Source organism: Adiantum capillus-veneris, chromosome 9 (genome assembly GCF_014529385.1).
Source record: "Adiantum capillus-veneris isolate H3 chromosome 9, ASM1452938v2, whole genome shotgun sequence".
Classification (NCBI taxonomy): Eukaryota; Viridiplantae; Streptophyta; class Polypodiopsida; order Polypodiales; family Pteridaceae; genus Adiantum; species Adiantum capillus-veneris.
Window position 1 is genome coordinate 139240341 of NC_140939.1, and position 22382 is coordinate 139262722.

Here is a 22382-nt window from a genome sequence, read left to right on the forward strand (position 1 = left end):
GCCCCTTGTTGGAAATTGATATGTGAAGCAACCATGGTGTAGTGGATTACTTCAGTGATAGAACCAGGCTGTTGAGAGTTGACATACTCGGCCATCTCTTCAGGTAATCCCGCACAAAACTCGTATTTTTCTCGACAAAGTCTATCTTTTGGAAGACAGTATCCTTGATATGTAAATCCCAAAACTTGTCATCATATTTGAGGATAGACTCATGAGAGAGAACCTTCAAACTGCACCATTCGGTGAGCACTTTGTCCTTTGCATCGCTTGCAAGAAATTGCTTCATGATGGAAACTCGTACAGTTTTCCATGTCTTTGGGCTTCGTCGTTGCCATGAAGGCTAGCCCACCATTGACAAGCCGATTTTTGGAAGTGCATAGCTACATGGCGTAGCTTGGAGGACTCTGTGAAGGCCTCTTCTCCAAAGGGAGCATCAAATCGTTGAATGAAGACCAACACTTTGTCGGTAGCACCAAAGGTGCCATCATAGGTGAGAAAAGAGATACTCTTTCCTCCCTCCTTGAACTTATTTAGCTTTTGTGACCCTCACCATGCAGGGTATGATTTACGATGGCCTCCCCTCTTGTATTCTTTAAGAGAATAGCCATAGCTTTCATCGGAAGAGGAGGAAGGTGAAGAAGAAGGAGAACATGGTGACCTCTTTCTTGCCCTTTTCTTCCTTTGTTTCCTCTCTTCCCTTTCAGAGTAACAAGGAGAAGGACTGTGTGTTGATCTTTTCCTCTTGGGAGGAGTTGGCGATTGCCTAGACTGCCGTCTTCGTGAAGCCACATCTTCAGAGGAACTTAAAGTTTCATTGATTTCTTGCTCTTTGGATTCCTCCTCTCATATGGGAGAGAGTCTTCTTTTGGGGATCTCTTCAAGAGGCCTCCTAAGCTCTCTCTCCTCTTGGAGAGATAGGGTAATCCCATAAGCGCGAAGTTGTTGTGTAACTTCGGCTTGCAAAGCAAGGTTGCCCATAGCTTGTTGCAACCTAGTGACAAGATAATTGACAAACATAAGGGCATCATCATTTGCACCTTCATGTGCAAAATCAAAGCTATCAATGTTCATTCTACTCTCTTGGTTATCGTCAGCCATGTTAATTAAACCTATGTGTTTACTTAGTGTATGGTTTGGCAATTCAAAACCTTAGTTGCTACTCCTCTTAGCTTTTGAAAATCGGCGCTTCTGAAAATCGGCGCTTAAGCACACACTTTGAGCAATGCTCGCCAATGACTCCTTAGCCCTGAGGAGTAAAACCAAATTTTCCCTTCAATGTGAGCTCCTGCAGATTACCACATCTTGATAGAGCCTCTAAAGCTGGGTCACCAAAATTCACACAATCCTCGAGGAAAACTTTGCATAATAGAGGGCAGAGTTGAACCAAGCAGATGATAGACTTGTCTGTTAATAGAGGGGAGGATGACAATTCAATATGATTCAGGGCAGGGCAATGGATGGCAAAAGCCATAACTGTATCATCAGAAAGCCTGTTCTGAGGGTTATCTGGATGTCCAAGAAGCACATGCTCAATGCAGTGAAGGAAGTGTGTGGCATTGATGAGGTCTGAATCCTGAAGCTCATCACAACAATGGCCAAGATTCAACTCTCTCACATTTGAAAACGTTGCAGAAGGGAGTGAAGCAGTACACGCGATCTGATGACAACCCTCTGCAGCTCCCAAATCACAGCCTCATTCCACAATTTGCAGACTAATGAAACAGAGAACCAATCTTGAGGTGTGACAAGGCAAGAAAGGATGCGAGAAACAAGATTGAAGTCCTCCATGGCAAGCGCTAGGCCTTGCAACGTGTATTCTGGTTCCATGGTTGCATTGATACAGACCAAGCGCTTCCTCGATCTTGTGTTTTTTGCGATGTCAAGGAGTTCCGAGTTGCTATATTTTTCTTGAGCGCAGAACCTGAACCTCAGCAATGCCTAGCATGGCACATCACCGTGCTGCTAATGGTAAGAGCCCGCTGACCCTCAATCTGTGTTTTGACTAGAAATGGTGACATACGAGCCTACGAGGAATGTAAAGGAGCGAGCGAGCAAGGGAAAATTTTGATGCAAATCATCTATCTTCCCGCCTCTCTCTCACCCACTCTACCTGTGTGCTTGTAGGCACTTTCTCGCTTTTCTTGTTAACAGAGAGAAATAAAGGCCGTTTGCACATGGGGCCGTAAAAAGGGCGCTGATTTGTTGCGCCAACGTTTTGCCAGAAAGCAGGGTTCCAGAAAGTTATTTTCTTGAGTTGGCTTTAAAGCCTTTTCATGGTCATTTGAGAAGGATTGTGCCACATTTGAAGAGGTAATTTATATATAAATGTAAAAATTATATTAATGCACCACTTAAATGCACCAGACAAAGGGTCCCTTCACCAACACCTTTAAAATTCACAACACCTTCACAACAGAGAAACGTGATGGACAAATGGTAATGACTAAGTAATAAGAATCTTATAAATGGACTATAATCATGGAATCCATGGGTATTCATCGTCGATCAATACAAAAATATGAGCTGGTGATCATTAAAGTAACCAGCTCTCTCAAATAGTAAGTTGTTTCCAATTAGCAGCATGCCCTAACTGTCTTCCCGTTTGAAACCCCAAAATAAGTGTCAGCAGGTCATCTATTTCAACCACAAACTGCCAAAATTTATGCTTACATAACAGCAACCTATATGCTACCAGCACCAAATTGCATATTTTCCAGCTGCAACAAATGCTTTTCTACCTACTTGAGCAAAAGCATCCATAGAGTCTACATGAGGAGGTTGAAGCCAAAAGGCACCAATGCCATGTCATCAGCTTCGAGTTGGGTCATGCAGAACTGCTTCTTCAACTCTTCAAGCGTCTTCGTGCCTCTGAACCTGTGACTCAACACCACAAACTGGAGCCATGCACACTCTTTCGACAGCGCCACTATCCCTGGCCCTTCAACTCTCCGACAATACGGAATCCTTAAACTCCGCAGCTGACTACATTGTGTAAGGCAGAACAGACCCTTATCAGTAATCTGAGTAAAAGCCAAGCTTAGATGGACCAGTTGTGAGCAGTACGTAGCAATGGAGTCGAGCCCTTCATCATTCACAAAGGGACACTGATCCAGATTGAGAGACTCCAGAGCTGAAAATTGAACCACAATCCCCATGTCTGAGATGGATTCACACTTCACAAGGCTTAGCCGCTTCAAAGATTTGATCCCATCCGCTATTGTCATGAGACTAAGATTGTCTACTTGAGTGAAGCTCATATTCAAAGACTGCAAGTTCATACATTGAGCAATGGCAGAGAAGCCAATCGGGGATAACCCATGACAGCATTGCAAGTCGAGAAGCTCAAGTCGACGGTTGCCCTGAACCAGTGTTTGCAGCTCCACATCACGGATACCCCGCCCAGATCTTAACGACAAGCACTTCAAATCAAGTCCACAAAGCCCCACCTCTGCTAGCCCTTGTCCAGAGCTTTGGAAGTGGTCCAAAGTGAGATACTTCAATGACTTGCAATCCATTAAACACTGAAGCGCCATTCCAGTTAGCCTGGCTGCATATATGTGTAGCCTCTCTAAGAGACGGCAGCTCTGTATGACTCTCACAACAGCTGCGTCACTAAGAGGCTCGTATTGGTTAACAATTATCAGCTCTTTAAGGTTCTTATTGGCCTCTGCAATTGCAATTATGGCTTCATCAAGGCGGTTCCATATATCTGTCTCCATCCTAAAGCAAGTTAAGGTAGTGCATTTTGCCATGTCTGTAAGATCCACACTCCTAACCTTAAGAGAGCACTCCAAAATGTGCGGGCATCCCATTGCTATAGATTTCAAAGCAAACCCCACATCAATATTGTGCAGCTCAAAGCGCACACTTTGCAAAGCAGAGCAATGCTCGCCAATGACTCCTAAACCCTGAGGAGTAAAACCAAATTTTCCCTTCAATGTGAGCTCCTGCAGATTACCACATCTTGATAGAGCCTCTAAAGCTGGGTCACCAAAATTCACACAATCCTCAAGGAAAACTTTGCATAATAGAGGGCAGAGTTGAACCAAGCAGATGATAAACTTGTCTGATAATAGAGGGCAGGATGACAATTCAATATGCTTCAGGGCAGGGCAATGGATGGCAAAAGCCATAACTGCATCATCAGAAAGCCTGTTCTGAGGGTTATCTGGATGTCCAAGAAGCACACGCTCAATGCGGTGAAGGAAGGGTGTGGCATTGATGAGGTCTGAATCCTGAAGCTCATCACAACAATGGCCAAGATCCAACTCTCTCACATTTGAAAAGCGTTGCAGAAGGGAGTGAAGCAGTACACGTGATCTGATGACAACCCTCTGCAGCTCCAAAATCACAGCCTCATTCCACAATTTGCAGACTAATGAAACAGAGAGGCGATCTTGAGGTGTGACAAGGCAAGAAAGGATGCGAGACACAAGATTGAAGTCCTCCATGACAAGCGCTACGCCTTGCAGCATGTATTCTGGTTCCATGGTTGCAATGATACAGACCAAGCGCTTCCTCGATCTTGTGTTGTTTGCGACGTCAAGAAGTTCCTGTATTTTCTTGAGCGCAGAACCTGAACCTCAGCAATGGCTTGCACGGCGCATCATCGTGCTGCTAATGGTAGAACCCGCCGACCCTCAATCTGTGTTTTGAATAGAAAATGGTAATATATGAGCTTACCAGGAATGTAAGGGGGCGAGCGAGGGAGGGAGGCAGAGAGCCTTTCATCTATCTTCCCGCCTCTCTCACTCACCCGCTCTACCTATCAGCTCGAAGGCAATGGAATCCGCTCTCTCGCTCTTCTTGTTAACAGAGAAAAATAAAGGCCGTTTCCACATGGAGGACGGCTGATTTGTTTCCTCACCGTTTGCCACAAGGGCGGTGCGCTAACAAATAGCGTGCCCGTCCAGACTCACGAAGACTGATCTTTTGTATTGCTGCCAATTTTGTCCGGTGACTGTGTGCTTGGAGAATCACCTCTGTGTATGGGTCGCGACTTCATTTTTGGATGGTATGTGTGGCCAATTCTGAAAATATCACTTATGGGGTCTATCTAGGGCAGACGCTCTTAAGGCCCAATGGGCAAGCCAAAGTGGTGCTGATCGCGAAAATTAAGGGTCTATTTAGACTGCGAAAGAGGAGGAGAAATGTTGACATGGCTTTTCCACCCATGAATCATGCATTGTTCTACTTGTCCAGTTCACATTAGCCTTCGGACTTGCTGCATTTTTTTAATGCCGCTGTCAGTCTCTCTCAAGTGTTGATTGGTTGAGGAGAGCGTGCTACACCTACGGGCGGCAGGCTCATTAGCCTGAAACACTCTTGCATGAAGTTGGGTGTCAATCAGCAAGCCAGGAAGCGGTTGGGGAATGTGCAGTCTAAACAGCTCTACAACGGGCGTCCGCTCTCACTGGTCCAGCAAAGCAAGTAGTGCAAGAACAACATCGGTTTGTGAACCTAGCTTAAGGCCCAATGGGCGACCCCAAGCTATCGCCTCATTCAATCTTCATTAAACATTTCCGATAGCTCTGGTTCACGGTGATGAGCATGGGCGCTGTATAGAAACGTTTATATTTTTTCTTCACATCATGTATCCTCTCCTACATCGTCCGTCTCTGCGACTATGTTCTGCATGTCTGAAAGAAACAGCAAGACAAACCTACTATTACATATTGAACGGTATTCGGGGCCATAACCAAGCGAATATGGAGCCTTGGGATTCCCTAAAGGTCTTTATTCGCTTGGTTCTGACCCGCTTGTTTAGTACAACCGATGACATGGTAAGAGTCACAACCGAGCGAGTAAGGGCCCGAAGAATTCCCTAGGGCCCATATTCGCTTGGTTCTGACCAACATGATCATCTCGGTACACTCCACGCTATACCCACGTCCATTTTTGGGGTCGAAACCAAGCGAAGAGAAGCCTTGAAGGATTATTCATGCCCTTCTTTGCCATGTTCTAACCAAAGTATCGATGTCAGAACAGGTAACGTGATGTGGGTCAGAACCTCGCGAATAATGGGTCTGAAGAGTCCCCCAGGCCTTTATTCGCTTGCTTCAGGCCCAAGAGATTATATCAGTAAAATTCACAGTATACCCACGTACAGAGGGTCAGAATCAAGTGAAGGGGGCCCCTTGGAAAATTACTCGGGCCCCTATTCGCCTGGTTCTTGACCCGTGTGTTGAGAGACCTAGTCATAACCATGCAAGAGGCTTAGTTATTCATTTAATACTCTGTCTGGGCATAGTTGGCTTAGTTATCAATTACTGATAAATGAAGCCTCATGTGACCATAGCCGATAATCTAAGCCCACTCACTCACGATGCCCAAATAGAGCATTAAATGAACAACCATAGCCTTGCACGGTCAGACAAGGGGTCATTATTTTACTATGCTTTGAACCTCACAACTATGCATGGAGAATCTCAACCCATTGTTACGATTTGTAACTACATAAATTTTGGCGTCACGTGACCATAAACAAAATTACCATGCTCCGACCCTAACGACTACTTTAATTAATTGTTTTTGCATTTATCAAGTCCTCTCTCTCAAAGGGGAAAGGGGGACACTTGTCCAAAGACTAGCATGCTTGCTTGATTTGCCTCTTGCTTGTGATTGGCTAGGCCTGGAAGGGTCCAATGAGCTTCAAGTATGAGCTACAAGGAGGACCAAGGAGGCTAGGGGCTTGCTTACATGGTATACTCTCCCACACACACTCACACACACTCTTATTGTGTGAAGTGCAAAGTGCAAGAGCTCCATCTCCTTCTCCAAGCAAGTAGAGAAGTTGAGAGCCTACACCAACACTCTTGGCTATGGCCAACCAAGAGCCACGCTTCAATGCTTAAGCTTGCCATCTTCTCCATCTTCATTACTATGCTATTATGTATGCTAGCAAGAAGAGCGATGATAAGTGAGGAACGAGTTCTTTCTCCCATGAAATGTTTCTTCTTCCTCTTCCCACCCTCATTCCCCGCTAGCTCTCTCCACCTTCGAAGGTGTTTGAGGCCTTGGGACTGAGGTTTTGGGAGAGTTAATGCTTTCCACAAAGTTTAGGTTATGCTCGTGATGCATGAAGCTTTCCATCTTCATTGCATCACCTAGGTCACAAGGAACACAAAGATTGTATTGTAACATGCCTACGTCATCAGCAAACTCAACGTCCAAGAGCTCCTCCCGAATGGGTAACTGTAGGCCCCGCAAACCAACCTCCTGTGAAGTAAAAAATCTCCTCATCGCCTCTGCGTAGAAAAGAAGCAGTAAGGGGACACGAGGGCTGTTGGGGTAAAGGCTCATGCGCCTACCACTCACCATGTCCGGCCGCCCACATGTCTACTCATACCTTGTTCTTTATATACATATGAATAAGGAGCTCACTCACTCGATTCCCACAGAGTGAAGCTCCACCCATATCTCATGTGCATTTCTTCCCTTCCCCACTCTCTTATGCACTCTTCCCACTCCCGCATCGTCAACACCGATCCTACAAATGGTATGAAAGCTTTGGTCTTGCAGTGGGCGTCATTCTACAAAGAAGTGAGCTTTTGGCTATGGTGAAATTGCTTTCGGTGGGAGCTTGAGTTTAGTGAGCAACCACCAAATCTATGCTCATGGAAGCTTGATAGATGTTCCCAAGCTTGAGAGATGTTCCCATGCAAATGTTCACAGTCTAAGCGAGTACACTTTACTGATGAGCAACGTGACACTTCGAGACAGGTAGAGCGTGGTAAGGTCGCAATGTTGAGAACCCCTGATTCGTCACATCCATTCGTCTCTGAACTTGATGGTGCAGAGATTGCACATAGTGCAGAGGTGGTTGACAAGGATATGTTAGCCGAGATTGCACAGATTTTGTTAGCGTATGGGACACTCATGTATGACCTTTTGAGGTTGAGATCCGAGATAGCACCTGCAGTGGGAGCATTTATAGTTGGCATAGTTAGTCGTTTGATGACTGACACTAGCATGATGCATCGTGAAGCATTGCAGGTCATCAACGGATACTCGCAAGACTTGCGTGCAAACTCTAGTAGTGTTGCGTACACTTCCTTGGTGCTAGAGTGGATACAACTACACACACATCTACAAAGTGAGCCATTGGGCATGCGCCTTTAGTCGGAGATTGTTGGGATAAAGGCTCATGCGTTTACCCGGAGTCCGTCGGCCACTCACCATGTTTGACCGCCCACATGTCTACTTATACCTTATTCTTTATATACATATGAATAAGGGGCTCAATCACTCAATTCCCACAGAGTGAAGCTCCACCTATATCTCATGTTATATCTTCCCACAGAGTGAAGCTGCACCAATCCTACAAGGGCAGCCTTGATGTATTGATCATGTAAGCATCAAGCGTTCTTTGGACCCCCTGCCTGCAACAACTGACTGTTTGAGCACATTTGTAAAGAGCAGACACCCCTATGATCCATGCATCTGAAAAAAACCATCATGTGTGCATAGTACCCCTTTGTCACAGGCCTTCTCAAAGTCGAGGAGGAGCACTACAAGATCCTCTCCTCGACGGTGAGCGAGGGCAGTCGCCCACCGGAAAGCGAAGATGTTGCCAAGGATACTACGCTCATACCTGTATGAGTCCCATGTATCCATTAGTGGCTGAATTCTCGAACTCAGAGCCTTCGCAAAAATTTTGTAAGCTGAGTTGAGGATGGTCATGGATCGCCACTGCCCAATCTGAGCTAGGGAGCCCCCCCTCGGGGATGAGGTAGATCAAACCCTCGTTCATGCTATGAGGCATCTCCCTAGTGTGCAAAATGTGCTGGTATGCACTACATAGGTCCCCCAATACTCCAAGAAGAGGCTGGGATGCAAACCATCCTCTCCTAAGAAACTACCACGAGGAAATGCCCTGAAAGCCTCGTGAAGGTCCTCAGGGCTTTCTATTCTCTGTCGCATCTCCTGAGTGACTAGCAAGGCAGTGATGTACTTGACCTCAGAATAGGCACCATTTGGGCCTTCCGGGGGACTTTCAAGTAATAGAATCAGCCTCTTTTCCCTGCTGCCATTTTTCTGATTGAGATTGCTTGCTCTATTTTTCATGAGATAAGCAGCCGAGGAACAGCAGGAGGACTTCAAGCCTACCATTGTGTTTTCCAAGGGCAAGCGGAGAGCTAGCGACCTTCGAAGGTGTCGTCACTTCTCCCGCTCTAGGGATGAGCTTATGGAGCATGTCTTGAAGTTTACCAGAGATCGTTAAGAATGAAAATGCAGTCTCTTGTATGCAAGGCTTGGAATGCTCTAGAAGCTACTGGAAGACAACATATGTTTGTCGGTAATTGCTATGCGTCTTGGCAAAGAGGGTACATTCAAGGGTAAGCCGCGGTTTGCTGATTTGGATCTTTTAGTGTGTAATTGGGGTGTTGCCTTGGATAAATGTTTTATCTCATTCTCATCCTTTTCTGAAAGAGCTTAGACCTTGTATCATCCTAGCTGTGATGGATTCAACACGGGCAGTCTAGCGAGCATTGCAGCCAATTGCAGGTAATTATCGACGATGAGAGATTATTTTTAATATTTGAATCAGTAAATTTGATGTCCTGAAAACGGAAGAGCCAACCATAATATGGAATTTAAATAGAGGGATGATGATGATGCCAATGGATATACAGTGTGCAAAAGTCTGTGAAACTTCGCCCATTTAATTATGGAAATGTTGAAGTCTCAAGAAACTGGAAGTGTAGTTTGCAGAAACATTTGTTGTGCAGGTGATCTTCTTTTCATTTGCACTTAAAATTTTAGCCAAGCTTCAAAAAATTCTGAACAGGATGTTTTGACTGCAGAAGCTTGCAGAAAAGGTTTATTTGCTACCAAGTTCAAGCTCTTGCTGAGTCTTGATGTCAATCCGAACTCGGCAAAACTCTTGAGTGGGTTCTGGGTTGAGTAACTGGTGGCGGATTGTTCGTGCCTTGTTTTCACTTTCATCGTTGGAGAGTTGCAAGTATTATGATCAGACCAAGATGGAAGATTTTCAGTGGTAGATTAGCCATTTGAAAGCAGGCGTCCTTGGGTGTACTTCCCGCTTATCATTTTGAAGCCGGAAGCTACATCCATATACTGCCTTCTTAAACCTAAGGGATTCAAGTTGTTGCAAGGTCAGCTTGTAATTTCAAATGTTGTTGTGGCACCATAGATCTTGTTGTCCAAACTCTACATCAATGGGCAAGCAGAAGCTGTGAAATCTGAAACATTAGTGAAACACAAGCTTTAGGGAATTACATATGAACTATTTGGACACTTGTTACATAATTACATCGTACATTGTAAGTTTACACTTGGAGGGAAGCTTGCTATGTGAGTTTGAATTTTGTTTGCTGCCATTGCTATACTTTTTGAAAAGACTAATGTGTGCAAGTTTATGTACTGTCCTTGGGCACAATTTAAGAGGCTTTGCCTGCCTCTTTGTCATGTGCAATATCTTTATACCTAGTACCAAGTTCCAACATGTTTTTATCAAACTGTAAGGTTGCTCATAAGTCATGATGCTTCATACATTAACTACGGAAGCCCATGTAGTTTTTTTGTTTTTTTTTAAAATCGGGGATGGTAGTAGGGAGAAACTTTATACATATCCATGTGTGTACAACTACACATTGCTGTACATTACACCCTTGAGGGGCAACCGTGAGAATGACCTCCCCAAATGGGGAAGTAGGATACACCAGCCTTACAAATCAAGCTAATTTTGGGCCCCACACTAGACTGTCAAGCTAGCTGTGAAAAGTATATGAAAGTACGGAGCACGTATAGAAGTCTTCATGTTGCCTCAAGAAGCATAGCTCTGTTGGTGAGGCCTTATTGATTAAACCCAATGTTGAGGGTTTGTATGATGGTTGTGTTCATTTTAAATTAAAGTGGAACTGACACATTAATGATTACATGGCCAAGTGTTGAAGGTAAACTCTGTGAGAATACACAGTTAATTTGTTTTGTAGCCTTTTCTTTGGGTGATTTATTATTTCCCTAAGGAAACAGTCATATGAAGTTAAAAGAAGGGATGGCAATTCTATCCAAAATAGATGACTTGACCTTTAGTTGATTTTCTTATTGTTTTTGGCCTACTTAATTTCTGAATTACCAAGCTTGCATTTGATAAGGATGTGTGCAAAGGGGCAGCTAGTTCTTTGAGATCCCATATGCATCTCTCCTCATTATCCTTAAAACATATGTTGCCAAACAAATTTTCCCTCGGCTAGTACTTCCTTTTCAACTTTTTGTTTTGAAATGCAAATGTGAATCTTCACCTTGTTTCCGTCATATGAACGTCAAAAGTTTTATGAGGCTGTCATTAGAAGGGTTTTTGGTTTAAAATAGCCCTTCTATAGGAAAGGACAATAAATTGTCAACATAAGCTTTGGAATGGCAGAGTTTACAATCATCCCTGCAAAAATGTGTAGGTCCCATCACTAAAGTTGTTATCACTGTTTTGAAGTCTTCCATATAGACATTGTTGTAGAGGTGGTGATGGATTGTATGTACAATCAAATAAATTGTCAAATGGATTATGCGGTTTGCTTGTGAAATTAGATAAACATAATCCTTTATAGTTTCATCTTGATTGTAAAGAGCTTGAGCCCTATCATGAATAACCCATACATATGGCCTTGAATTTTGTTTAGCTAGACTACAAAAGTCAGATTTGGCATGTGTGAAGTGGCCTTTTTGTTAGGTGTCATCATGGAACATGTCATGCATACACATGACATTTTCCACTAGCATACACATGTTGCTGGTTGATTTGATAAGGAATTGTTGGAAAAGTGTAAGGATTTACCACAAACTTGATGAAATGTTAAGCCAAGTGTACCTCTTTGCAATGAATCCCCTTCCATGTGCCTCTTTCAAGTTTTTGAAATGAAATTTGTTCAAGTATCTAAAAATAGACTAGGAGATGGAGATGAAGATGAAGATGGTGGAGATTTCATACCTATGGCTTGTAGAGAGAAAGGTGGTGGATACAGATTTGAGTATCATCAACAAACAAATAAACAAAAGGAAACTATTATCAACGAATGGAAAAGGAGACTTTGATGCCCAATGGAACATTGCAAGTGACCAAATACATGGACCTATATTGAATGTTCATTGCGAAAATACTTAATCCACGGTGGTGGAAAATTCCACCCAACATGCACACAAAAAATCCAACTTCCACCTTGTCTTCAAACCTGCACTTTTAAAGATACAAATATATGCACCTTGATGTCCTTCCTAGAAAAATTAAAAGACTTTGTATCTCAATATTTGGTTTCCAACTCATCCACAAGTCTCAAGCATCCAATGCCAGTGAAATCTATCCTATTATGCGTTCATGAGGTCCTGAGCAAGTAACTAATACTCCCAAATTAACTCTAGACAAAACTAAAAAGCAAATGAGCATCTCCTTGTGGTTCAAGTCTTCATGGAAGCAATGTGCAAATGCAACAAGATACGAGGTCAATCAATAAGAAGCAAATGTTTCATACAAGCCATCCATAGGCAATGTCAAATCTCTAAGATATCTCTCCAAACCAATTGGTGTGCAAGGTTTTAAATTGACAAAGTTGGGCAACCATTATAAGTTCACATACATGAGCAACATAGGAGTGAAACACTTGACATTCAAAGACCCATGAAGCCACTTCCCAAAGTGCCAAATTGGATGCGCACAACTTTAAGGAAACTTTTGGTCACAACAAAAGATTTCAAGAGCAACTACAAACCTTTTGAAAGTGCTCAAGGCAGCATGGATAGCCACTAAGATTAGCCATTTCTTGGTACTCTTGCCCAAAATAGTGTTTATGCATTTACTTCTGGACTTGTTCCGAGTTTCTTGCTTCATATGCATGTGCAACACATAAAGCTTCAATCATTTGCCTTTTGTCAGCAAAAGCATGAGAATCCTAGCATTTGGATTATAGAAGATTTGGAAAAGTCCCCCATACATGGCTTGTCTTTCAGCACCTGCAACATTGTGATTCGAAGCAACTATATTTCAATGATTTTATCAAAGGATTCTTCAATGCATGCAACAAAATCTATTTTCATCTTGTCAAAGATAGCATAGGCTCTTAGGCATCTCTAGACAGTATTCAAGACGAGTAAAAGCATTTAAAAAGTCCAAAGAATCTATGCATTACATAAATCACCACCCACCCGCTGTAAAGAGTTTAATACAAGCTATTGTTAAATTTGGCATAACACAAAATCAGATATTACACTAGTCCAACCACCACTTCTTGGCTTGAGTGTGCTATTAGTTGGTCATGTTAGTCACTAAGTGTACAATGGTATTGCACGTTGCAACATTAGATGTTTCCTCTTAAAAAGTAATCTATTGTGTTAGGGTACTAGTAAACCTTGATAGCATGGACAATAACTAGCATCCTATCTACCAATATGCCCTTGTCCTGGTTTCTTGGCAATTAAGAGCCGGGTCCCCCTTCGTATTTGTTGATTTAGTACCTTTCAAAATTGAAGAATAAAATTGTAACCCCACTAGAAGCATGAGACATGGAGACTCTTTAACAAAAATTTCTATTGATGAACGGAAGGAAGTTAGAATTTTCTACACATGAGCAAAGCTTAAAAGAGGGGATGATTTTCCATTCGAAAGTCTCCTTTAGATCTTCATAATCTTGGGAAAAAGTATTAAAAGGACTACCACATTTTCAGGAACATGCCCCTTTCAATATCTTCTTGATTTCACTAATATTATTAATGCAAGGGGGGACTCGGCTCTAAGTTCCTCCAAGAAACCTCTCAGCAAGGATACCCTCTCATGGGGGAGAGAGATATCTGTGCAGCAGCAGCGGCCAAACAAGGAGTCTCTGACTCAATAATTGTTCAGATCATTGATAAACAAGTGAAAGCTAGTGTTTTGAGCTTAGTTACTTTGTGGTGCTGGTACACCTTTCTCTCGTTACAGAACCCCTGGGTACTAAAACCCACATATTGCACTTGAACACAACCAAAAAGCAATATGACAAAGATCTTAAAAGAGCTGCAAACACAAATAGTTTATCAGACTCTTACCACAATTTAGACCGAAAGATAACTTTTCACTCCACTTCAATGCACCAGACAAAGGTTCCCTTCACCACATTACCATTTGTCTGTCACGTTTCTCTGCTGTGAAAGTGTTGTGAATTTTAAAGGTGTGGTCATCTCTTTCAACCACAAACTGCCAAAATGCATGCTTACATAACAGCAACCTATATGCTACCAGCACCAAATTGCATATTTTCCAGCTGCAGCATATGATTTTCTACCTATTTGAGCAAAAGCATCCATAAAGCCTACATGAGAAGATTGAAGCCAAAAGGCACCAATGCCATGTCATCAGCTTCGAGTTGGGTCATACAGAACTGCTTGTTCAACTCTTCAAGCGTCTTCGTGCCTCTAAACCTGTGACTCAACACCACCATGCACACACTTTCGATAGCGCCACTAGCCCTGGTCATTGAGCAATGGCAGAGAAGCCAATCGAGGATAACCCATGACAGCATTGCAAGTCGAGAAGCTCAAGTCGACAGCTGCCCTGCTCCACATCACGGATACCCAGCCCGGATCTTAATGACAAGCACTTCAAATCAAGCCCACAAAGCCCCACCTCTGCTAGCCCTTGTCCAGAGCTTTTGAAGTGGTCCAAAGTGAGATACTTCAATGACTTGCAATCCATTAAACACTGAAGCGCCATTCCGGTTAGCCTGGCTGCATATATGTTTAGCCTCTCTAAGAGACAGCAGCTATGTATGACTCTCACAACGGCTGTGTCACTAAGAGGCTCGTATTGGTTGACAATTATCAGCTCTTTGAGGTTCTTATTCGCCTCTGCAATTGCAATTATGGCTTCATCAAGGCGGTTCCATACATCTGTCTCCATCCTAAAGCAAGTTAAGGTAGTGCATTTTGCCATGTCTGTAAGATCCACACTCCTGACCTTGAAAAGAGCACTCCATAATGTGCGGGCATCCCGTTGCTATAGATTTCAAAGCAAACCCCACATCAATATTGTGCAGCTCAAAGCACACACTTTGAGCAATGCTCGCCAATGACTCCTTAGCCCTGAGGAGTAAAACCAAATTTTCCCTTCAATGTGAGCTCCTGCAGATTACCACATCTTGATAGAGCCTCTAAAGCTGGGTCACCAAAATTCACACAATCCTCGAGGAAAACTTTGCATAATAGAGGGCAGAGTTGAACCAAGCAGATGATAGACTTGTCTGTTAATAGAGGGGAGGATGACAATTCAATATGATTCAGGGCAGGGCAATGGATGGCAAAAGCCATAACTGTATCATCAGAAAGCCTGTTCTGAGGGTTATCTGGATGTCCAAGAAGCACACGCTCAATGCAGTGAAGGAAGCGTGTGGCATTGATGAGGTCTGAATCCTGAAGCTCATCACAACAATGGCCAAGATTCAACTCTCTCACATTTGAAAACGTTGCAGAAGGGAGTGAAGCAGTACACGCGATCTGATGACAACCCTCTGCAGCTCCCAAATCACAGCCTCATTCCACAATTTGCAGACTAATGAAACAGAGAACCAATCTTGAGGTGTGACAAGGCAAGAAAGGATGCGAGAAACAAGATTGAAGTCCTCCATGGCAAGCGCTAGGCCTTGCAACGTGTATTCTGGTTCCATGGTTGCATTGATACAGACCAAGCGCTTCCTCGATCTTGTGTTTTTTGCGATGTCAAGGAGTTCCGAGTTGCTATATTTTTCTTGAGCGCAGAACCTGAACCTCAGCAATGCCTAGCATGGCACATCACCGTGCTGCTAATGGTAAGAGCCCGCTGACCCTCAATCTGTGTTTTGACTAGAAATGGTGACATACGAGCCTACGAGGAATGTAAAGGAGCGAGCGAGCAAGGGAAAATTTTGATGCAAATCATCTATCTTCCCGCCTCTCTCTCACCCACTCTACCTGTGTGCTTGTAGGCACTTTCTCGCTCTTCTTGTTAACAGAGAGAAATAAAGGCCGTTTGCACATGGGGCCGTAAAAAGGGCGCTGATTTGTTGCGCCAACGTTTTGCCAGAAAGCAGGGTTCCAGAAAGTTATTTTCTTGAGTTGGCTTTAAAGCCTTTTCATGGTCATTTGAGAAGGATTGTGCCACATTTGAAGAGGTAATTTATATATAAATGTAAAAATTATATTAATGCACCACTTAAATGCACCAGACAAAGGGTCCCTTCACCAACACCTTTAAAATTCACAACACCTTCACAACAGAGAAACGTGATGGACAAATGGTAATGACTAAGTAATAAGATTCTTATAAATGGACTATAATCATGGAATCCATGGGTATTCATCGTCGATCAATACAAAAATATGAGCTGGTGATCATTAAAGTAACCAGCTCTCTCAAATAGTAAGTTGTTTCCAATTAGCAGCATGCCCTAACTGTCTTCCCGTTTGAAACCCCAAAATAAGTGTCAGCAGGTCATCTATTTCAACCACAAACTGCCAAAATTTATGCTTACATAACAGCAACCTATATGCTACCAGCACCAAATTGCATATTTTCCAGCTGCAACAAATGCTTTTCTACCTACTTGAGCAAAAGCATCCATAGAGTCTACATGAGGAGGTTGAAGCCAAAAGGCACCAATGCCATGTCATCAGCTTCGAGTTGGGTCATGCAGAACTGCTTCTTCAACTCTTCAAGCGTCTTCGTGCCTCTGAACCTGTGACTCAACACCACAAACTGGAGCCATGCACACTCTTTCGACAGCGCCACTATCCCTGGCCCTTCAACTCTCCGACAATACGGAATCCTTAAACTCCGCAGCTGACTACATTGTGTAAGGCAGAACAGACCCTTATCAGTAATCTGAGTAAAAGCCAAGCTTAGATGGACCAGTTGTGAGCAGTACGTAGCAATGGAGTCGAGCCCTTCATCATTCACAAAGGGACACTGATCCAGATTGAGAGACTCCAGAGCTGAAAATTGAACCACAATCCCCATGTCTGAGATGGATTCACACTTCACAAGGCTTAGCCGCTTCAAAGATTTGATCCCATCCGCTATTGTCATGAGACTAAGATTGTCTACTTGAGTGAAGCTCATATTCAAAGACTGCAAGTTCATACATTGAGCAATGGCAGAGAAGCCAATCGGGGATAACCCATGACAGCATTGCAAGTCGAGAAGCTCAAGTCGACGGTTGCCCTGAACCAGTGTTTGCAGCTCCACATCACGGATACCCCGCCCAGATCTTAACGACAAGCACTTCAAATCAAGTCCACAAAGCCCCACCTCTGCTAGCCCTTGTCCAGAGCTTTGGAAGTGGTCCAAAGTGAGATACTTCAATGACTTGCAATCCATTAAACACTGAAGCGCCATTCCAGTTAGCCTGGCTGCATATATGTGTAGCCTCTCTAAGAGACGGCAGCTCTGTATGACTCTCACAACAGCTGCGTCACTAAGAGGCTCGTATTGGTTAACAATTATCAGCTCTTTAAGGTTCTTATTGGCCTCTGCAATTGCAATTATGGCTTCATCAAGGCGGTTCCATATATCTGTCTCCATCCTAAAGCAAGTTAAGGTAGTGCATTTTGCCATGTCTGTAAGATCCACACTCCTAACCTTAAGAGAGCACTCCAAAATGTGCGGGCATCCCATTGCTATAGATTTCAAAGCAAACCCCACATCAATATTGTGCAGCTCAAAGCGCACACTTTGCAAAGCAGAGCAATGCTCGCCAATGACTCCTAAACCCTGAGGAGTAAAACCAAATTTTCCCTTCAATGTGAGCTCCTGCAGATTACCACATCTTGATAGAGCCTCTAAAGCTGGGTCACCAAAATTCACACAATCCTCAAGGAAAACTTTGCATAATAGAGGGCAGAGTTGAACCAAGCAGATGATAAACTTGTCTGATAATAGAGGGCAGGATGACAATTCAATATGCTTCAGGGCAGGGCAATGGATGGCAAAAGCCATAACTGCATCATCAGAAAGCCTGTTCTGAGGGTTATCTGGATGTCCAAGAAGCACACGCTCAATGCGGTGAAGGAAGGGTGTGGCATTGATGAGGTCTGAATCCTGAAGCTCATCACAACAATGGCCAAGATCCAACTCTCTCACATTTGAAAAGCGTTGCAGAAGGGAGTGAAGCAGTACACGTGATCTGATGACAACCCTCTGCAGCTCCAAAATCACAGCCTCATTCCACAATTTGCAGACTAATGAAACAGAGAGGCGATCTTGAGGTGTGACAAGGCAAGAAAGGATGCGAGACACAAGATTGAAGTCCTCCATGACAAGCGCTACGCCTTGCAGCATGTATTCTGGTTCCATGGTTGCAATGATACAGACCAAGCGCTTCCTCGATCTTGTGTTGTTTGCGACGTCAAGAAGTTCCTGTATTTTCTTGAGCGCAGAACCTGAACCTCAGCAATGGCTTGCACGGCGCATCATCGTGCTGCTAATGGTAGAACCCGCCGACCCTCAATCTGTGTTTTGAATAGAAAATGGTAATATATGAGCTTACCAGGAATGTAAGGGGGCGAGCGAGGGAGGGAGGCAGAGAGCCTTTCATCTATCTTCCCGCCTCTCTCACTCACCCGCTCTACCTATCAGCTCGAAGGCAATGGAATCCGCTCTCTCGCTCTTCTTGTTAACAGAGAAAAATAAAGGCCGTTTCCACATGGAGGACGGCTGATTTGTTTCCTCACCGTTTGCCACAAGGGCGGTGCGCTAACAAATAGCGTGCCCGTCCAGACTCACGAAGACTGATCTTTTGTATTGCTGCCAATTTTGTCCGGTGACTGTGTGCTTGGAGAATCACCTCTGTGTATGGGTCGCGACTTCATTTTTGGATGGTATGTGTGGCCAATTCTGAAAATATCACTTATGGGGTCTATCTAGGGCAGACGCTCTTAAGGCCCAATGGGCAAGCCAAAGTGGTGCTGATCGCGAAAATTAAGGGTCTATTTAGACTGCGAAAGAGGAGGAGAAATGTTGACATGGCTTTTCCACCCATGAATCATGCATTGTTCTACTTGTCCAGTTCACATTAGCCTTCGGACTTGCTGCATTTTTTTAATGCCGCTGTCAGTCTCTCTCAAGTGTTGATTGGTTGAGGAGAGCGTGCTACACCTACGGGCGGCAGGCTCATTAGCCTGAAACACTCTTGCATGAAGTTGGGTGTCAATCAGCAAGCCAGGAAGCGGTTGGGGAATGTGCAGTCTAAACAGCTCTACAACGGGCGTCCGCTCTCACTGGTCCAGCAAAGCAAGTAGTGCAAGAACAACATCGGTTTGTGAACCTAGCTTAAGGCCCAATGGGCGACCCCAAGCTATCGCCTCATTCAATCTTCATTAAACATTTCCGATAGCTCTGGTTCACGGTGATGAGCATGGGCGCTGTATAGAAACGTTTATATTTTTTCTTCACATCATGTATCCTCTCCTACATCGTCCGTCTCTGCGACTATGTTCTGCATGTCTGAAAGAAACAGCAAGACAAACCTACTATTACATATTGAACGGTATTCGGGGCCATAACCAAGCGAATATGGAGCCTTGGGATTCCCTAAAGGTCTTTATTCGCTTGGTTCTGACCCGCTTGTTTAGTACAACCGATGACATGGTAAGAGTCACAACCGAGCGAGTAAGGGCCCGAAGAATTCCCTAGGGCCCATATTCGCTTGGTTCTAACCAACATGATCATGTCGGTACACTCCATGCTATACCCACGTCCATTTTTGGGGTCGAAACCAAGCGAAGAGAAGCCTTGAAGGATTATTCATGCCCTTCTTTGCCATGTTCTAACCAAAGTATCGATGTCAGAACAGGTAACGTGATGTGGGTCAGAACCTCGCGAATAATGGGTCTGAAGAGTCCCCCAGGCCTTTATTCGCTTGCTTCAGGCCCAAGAGATTATATCAGTAAAATTCACAGTATACCCACGTACAGAGGGTCAGAATCAAGTGAAGGGGGCCCCTTGGAAAATTACTCGGGCCCCTATTCGCCTGGTTCTTGACCCGTGTGTTGAGAGACCTAGTCATAACCATGCAAGAGGCTTAGTTATTCATTTAATACTCTGTCTGGGCATAGTTGGCTTAGTTATCAATTACTGATAAATGAAGCCTCATGTGACCATAGCCGATAATCTAAGCCCACTCACTCACGATGCCCAAATAGAGCATTAAATGAACAACCATAGCCTTGCACGGTCAGACAAGGGGTCATTATTTTACTATGCTTTGAACCTCACAACTATGCATGGAGAATCTCAACCCATTGTTACGATTTGTAACTACATAAATTTTGGCGTCACGTGACCATAAACAAAATTACCATGCTCCGACCCTAACGACTACTTCCCCCTTGTGCCCTAACCCCATGACGAAGGTGCGCACTGATGTGAGACACACATGCAGAGGAGAGCTAGCACGGGGACGGAAGAGAGAGAGAGAGAGAGAGAGAGAGAGAGAGAGAGAGAGAGAGAGAGAGAGAGAGAGAGAGAGAGAGAGAGAGAGAGAGAGAACCTGTCTCTGCAATATCCAATGGCACCGAGGTGGATGGGGATGCGCCACGTAACAGACGCAAAGCTTTGGAGGTCACTGAGAGCACGGTCATGAGAGGTGGCTTAGAGCAAGATCGCGAAAAGGCAAAGGCAAGGGCAAGGGCGATGGTGACGCGGCAGTAACAAACTCAAAGCTTTGGAGGTCACTGCGAGCAAGATCGCGAGAGGTGGCTGAGAGCAAGATCGCAAAAAATGTTACCATATACATGTGGTAGTGATGTGTGTGAACACACTAGGACGGTGGGGGCATTTTTTCCCTCTTTAGGAGGTTTTCCCCCCGAGCATTGTATATACACCCATCAGTCTGGGGCTATCCATCTTTCCATTGCACACTAAGAAACACACTCTCTATTGTGTGCCTTGAGCTTCCTTCATCTTCTCCAAGCTGTGTGCGTTTCTCTACAACCCTAATTCCAACAATTGGTATCAGAGCAGATTACGTCCTCCCGGGCTTAGTCGCCAACTGCTCTAGCACACGCCTGCTCACTTTCTCCGATTACAGTGAGGTTTGGCGAGTGTTCGCAGGTCGACAAATATTTGGGAAGGCTCGTAGAGCTTAGTCTACTGAAATTTCTGATTCGGGCTCATTTCGGCCTCCATTTTCACTACAAGCACGTATGCACATGCAATTTTGTCATTTTGTGCAGAATTTCTGTCAGTGACGATTTCTGCATAACAGGTGCCTTACAGTCTTCTACGGTTTGTGCTATATAGCACGTGTTGTTCTCGCTCCATTTCTCCTATTTTCGGGTAGTTTTCACATCAGGTGCAACATTTACCATGGCTGACAACAACACAGATGTGTTCAAGATGTTTGCTGCTGAGAACAGGTTGGATGGGGACAATTACCCTATGTGGGCTTACATGATGCAACATGTTCTTGTGTCAAAGGGCGTCTGGAATATTGTGCAGGGCATTGATGTACGTCCTGGTTCTGAGGATGCAGGCGATGTTGAGGATGTTACAGGTCTTGCTGCAAGGATTGCTGCTATTAGAGTTGTCTACGGCAAAACAATCTCGTTGGTATGTAAAGGATGCGCAGGCTGATGCATTGATTGCGTTGTCTATGAAGCGCACCATTGTTCCTCACATCCGTTCAACAAAATCTGCAAAACAGGCTTGGGATATTTTGGCTGGTCTTTATGCAAGTCGCAATGAGGCTAAAATTGCTTTGCTGCGTAAAGAGTTGGAGTCAAAGATTATGCATGAGGAAGATGATATGGACACTTTCCTTGCTAGTGTCAAGGATATCAACGAGCAACTTATTTCTGCAAGTGAAATCATTTCAGACAATTCCCTTGTGCAGACTGTTCTTGATGCCTTACCAGATTCTTACTAGACTTTTGCTAGTACTTGGAGACTGATGACCCAAGGAAATCCTGAAGTTGTCAAGTTTGATGCATTATGCACATTGCTGTTGCAAGAGTCACTTTTCAGAGAAAACAGGACTAGACAGCGTGCAGTTGAACAGGCTTTTATTGCTTCTCAAAGAAAGGGTGGTAACAGCAATGCAGCCACTTCTTATGGTTCTGCTGCAAGTGGCAAAACTGTTCTTAATGCTTCTGCTGGCAGCACTTTGTCTGGCAATTCTGGTGATAAGGGCAAAAAGAAAATGCGTTGTCTTTATTGTAAAGCTAATGATCACTTGATCAAGTCGTGTCCTGAGTTGAAGGCCAAAGAGGCTAAGAAGAAAGAGGGTGGTTCCACTGCAAATGCTGGTTCCACTACAAATGCAGACATTTTTAGGAGACTGTGTTGATGATGTTGATGCAGAATGGGCTTTTAGCGTAGAGTGCAATTATAATCCTGCTGTCCATGATGCATGCTTGTCAGTTGC

The 22382-nt window shown here is 44.1% G+C and overlaps 2 protein-coding genes and 1 pseudogene across 2 annotated transcripts; all 3 read right to left on the bottom strand.

Moving 5' to 3' along the window:
• Positions 1-2440: 2440 nt before the first annotated feature.
• LOC147451254 (F-box protein SKIP2-like) lies at positions 2441-4871 on the bottom strand. The gene has a single exon (XM_086520226.1). The coding sequence runs from the start codon at positions 4488-4490 to the stop codon at positions 2766-2768; it is 1725 nt and encodes a 574-aa protein (XP_086376352.1). The 5' UTR covers positions 4491-4871; the 3' UTR covers positions 2441-2765.
• Positions 4872-13509: 8638 nt separating this feature from the next.
• LOC147451255 (uncharacterized) lies at positions 13510-16118 on the bottom strand (annotated as a pseudogene).
• Positions 16119-16260: 142 nt separating this feature from the next.
• LOC147451256 (F-box protein SKIP2-like) lies at positions 16261-18696 on the bottom strand. Its single transcript, XM_086520227.1, has one exon. It carries the CDS (start codon positions 18311-18313, stop codon positions 16589-16591), a length of 1725 nt encoding a protein of 574 aa, XP_086376353.1. The 5' UTR covers positions 18314-18696; the 3' UTR covers positions 16261-16588.
• Between the last annotated feature and the right edge of the window lie 3686 nt (positions 18697-22382).

Excerpts from the sequence above, each read along its gene's own strand:
- LOC147451254 (XM_086520226.1), bottom strand. The coding sequence starts at position 4,490 with ATGGAACCAGAATACATGCTGCAAGGCGTAGCGCTTGTCATGGAGGAC.
- LOC147451256 (XM_086520227.1), bottom strand. The coding sequence starts at position 18,313 with ATGGAACCAGAATACATGCTGCAAGGCGTAGCGCTTGTCATGGAGGAC.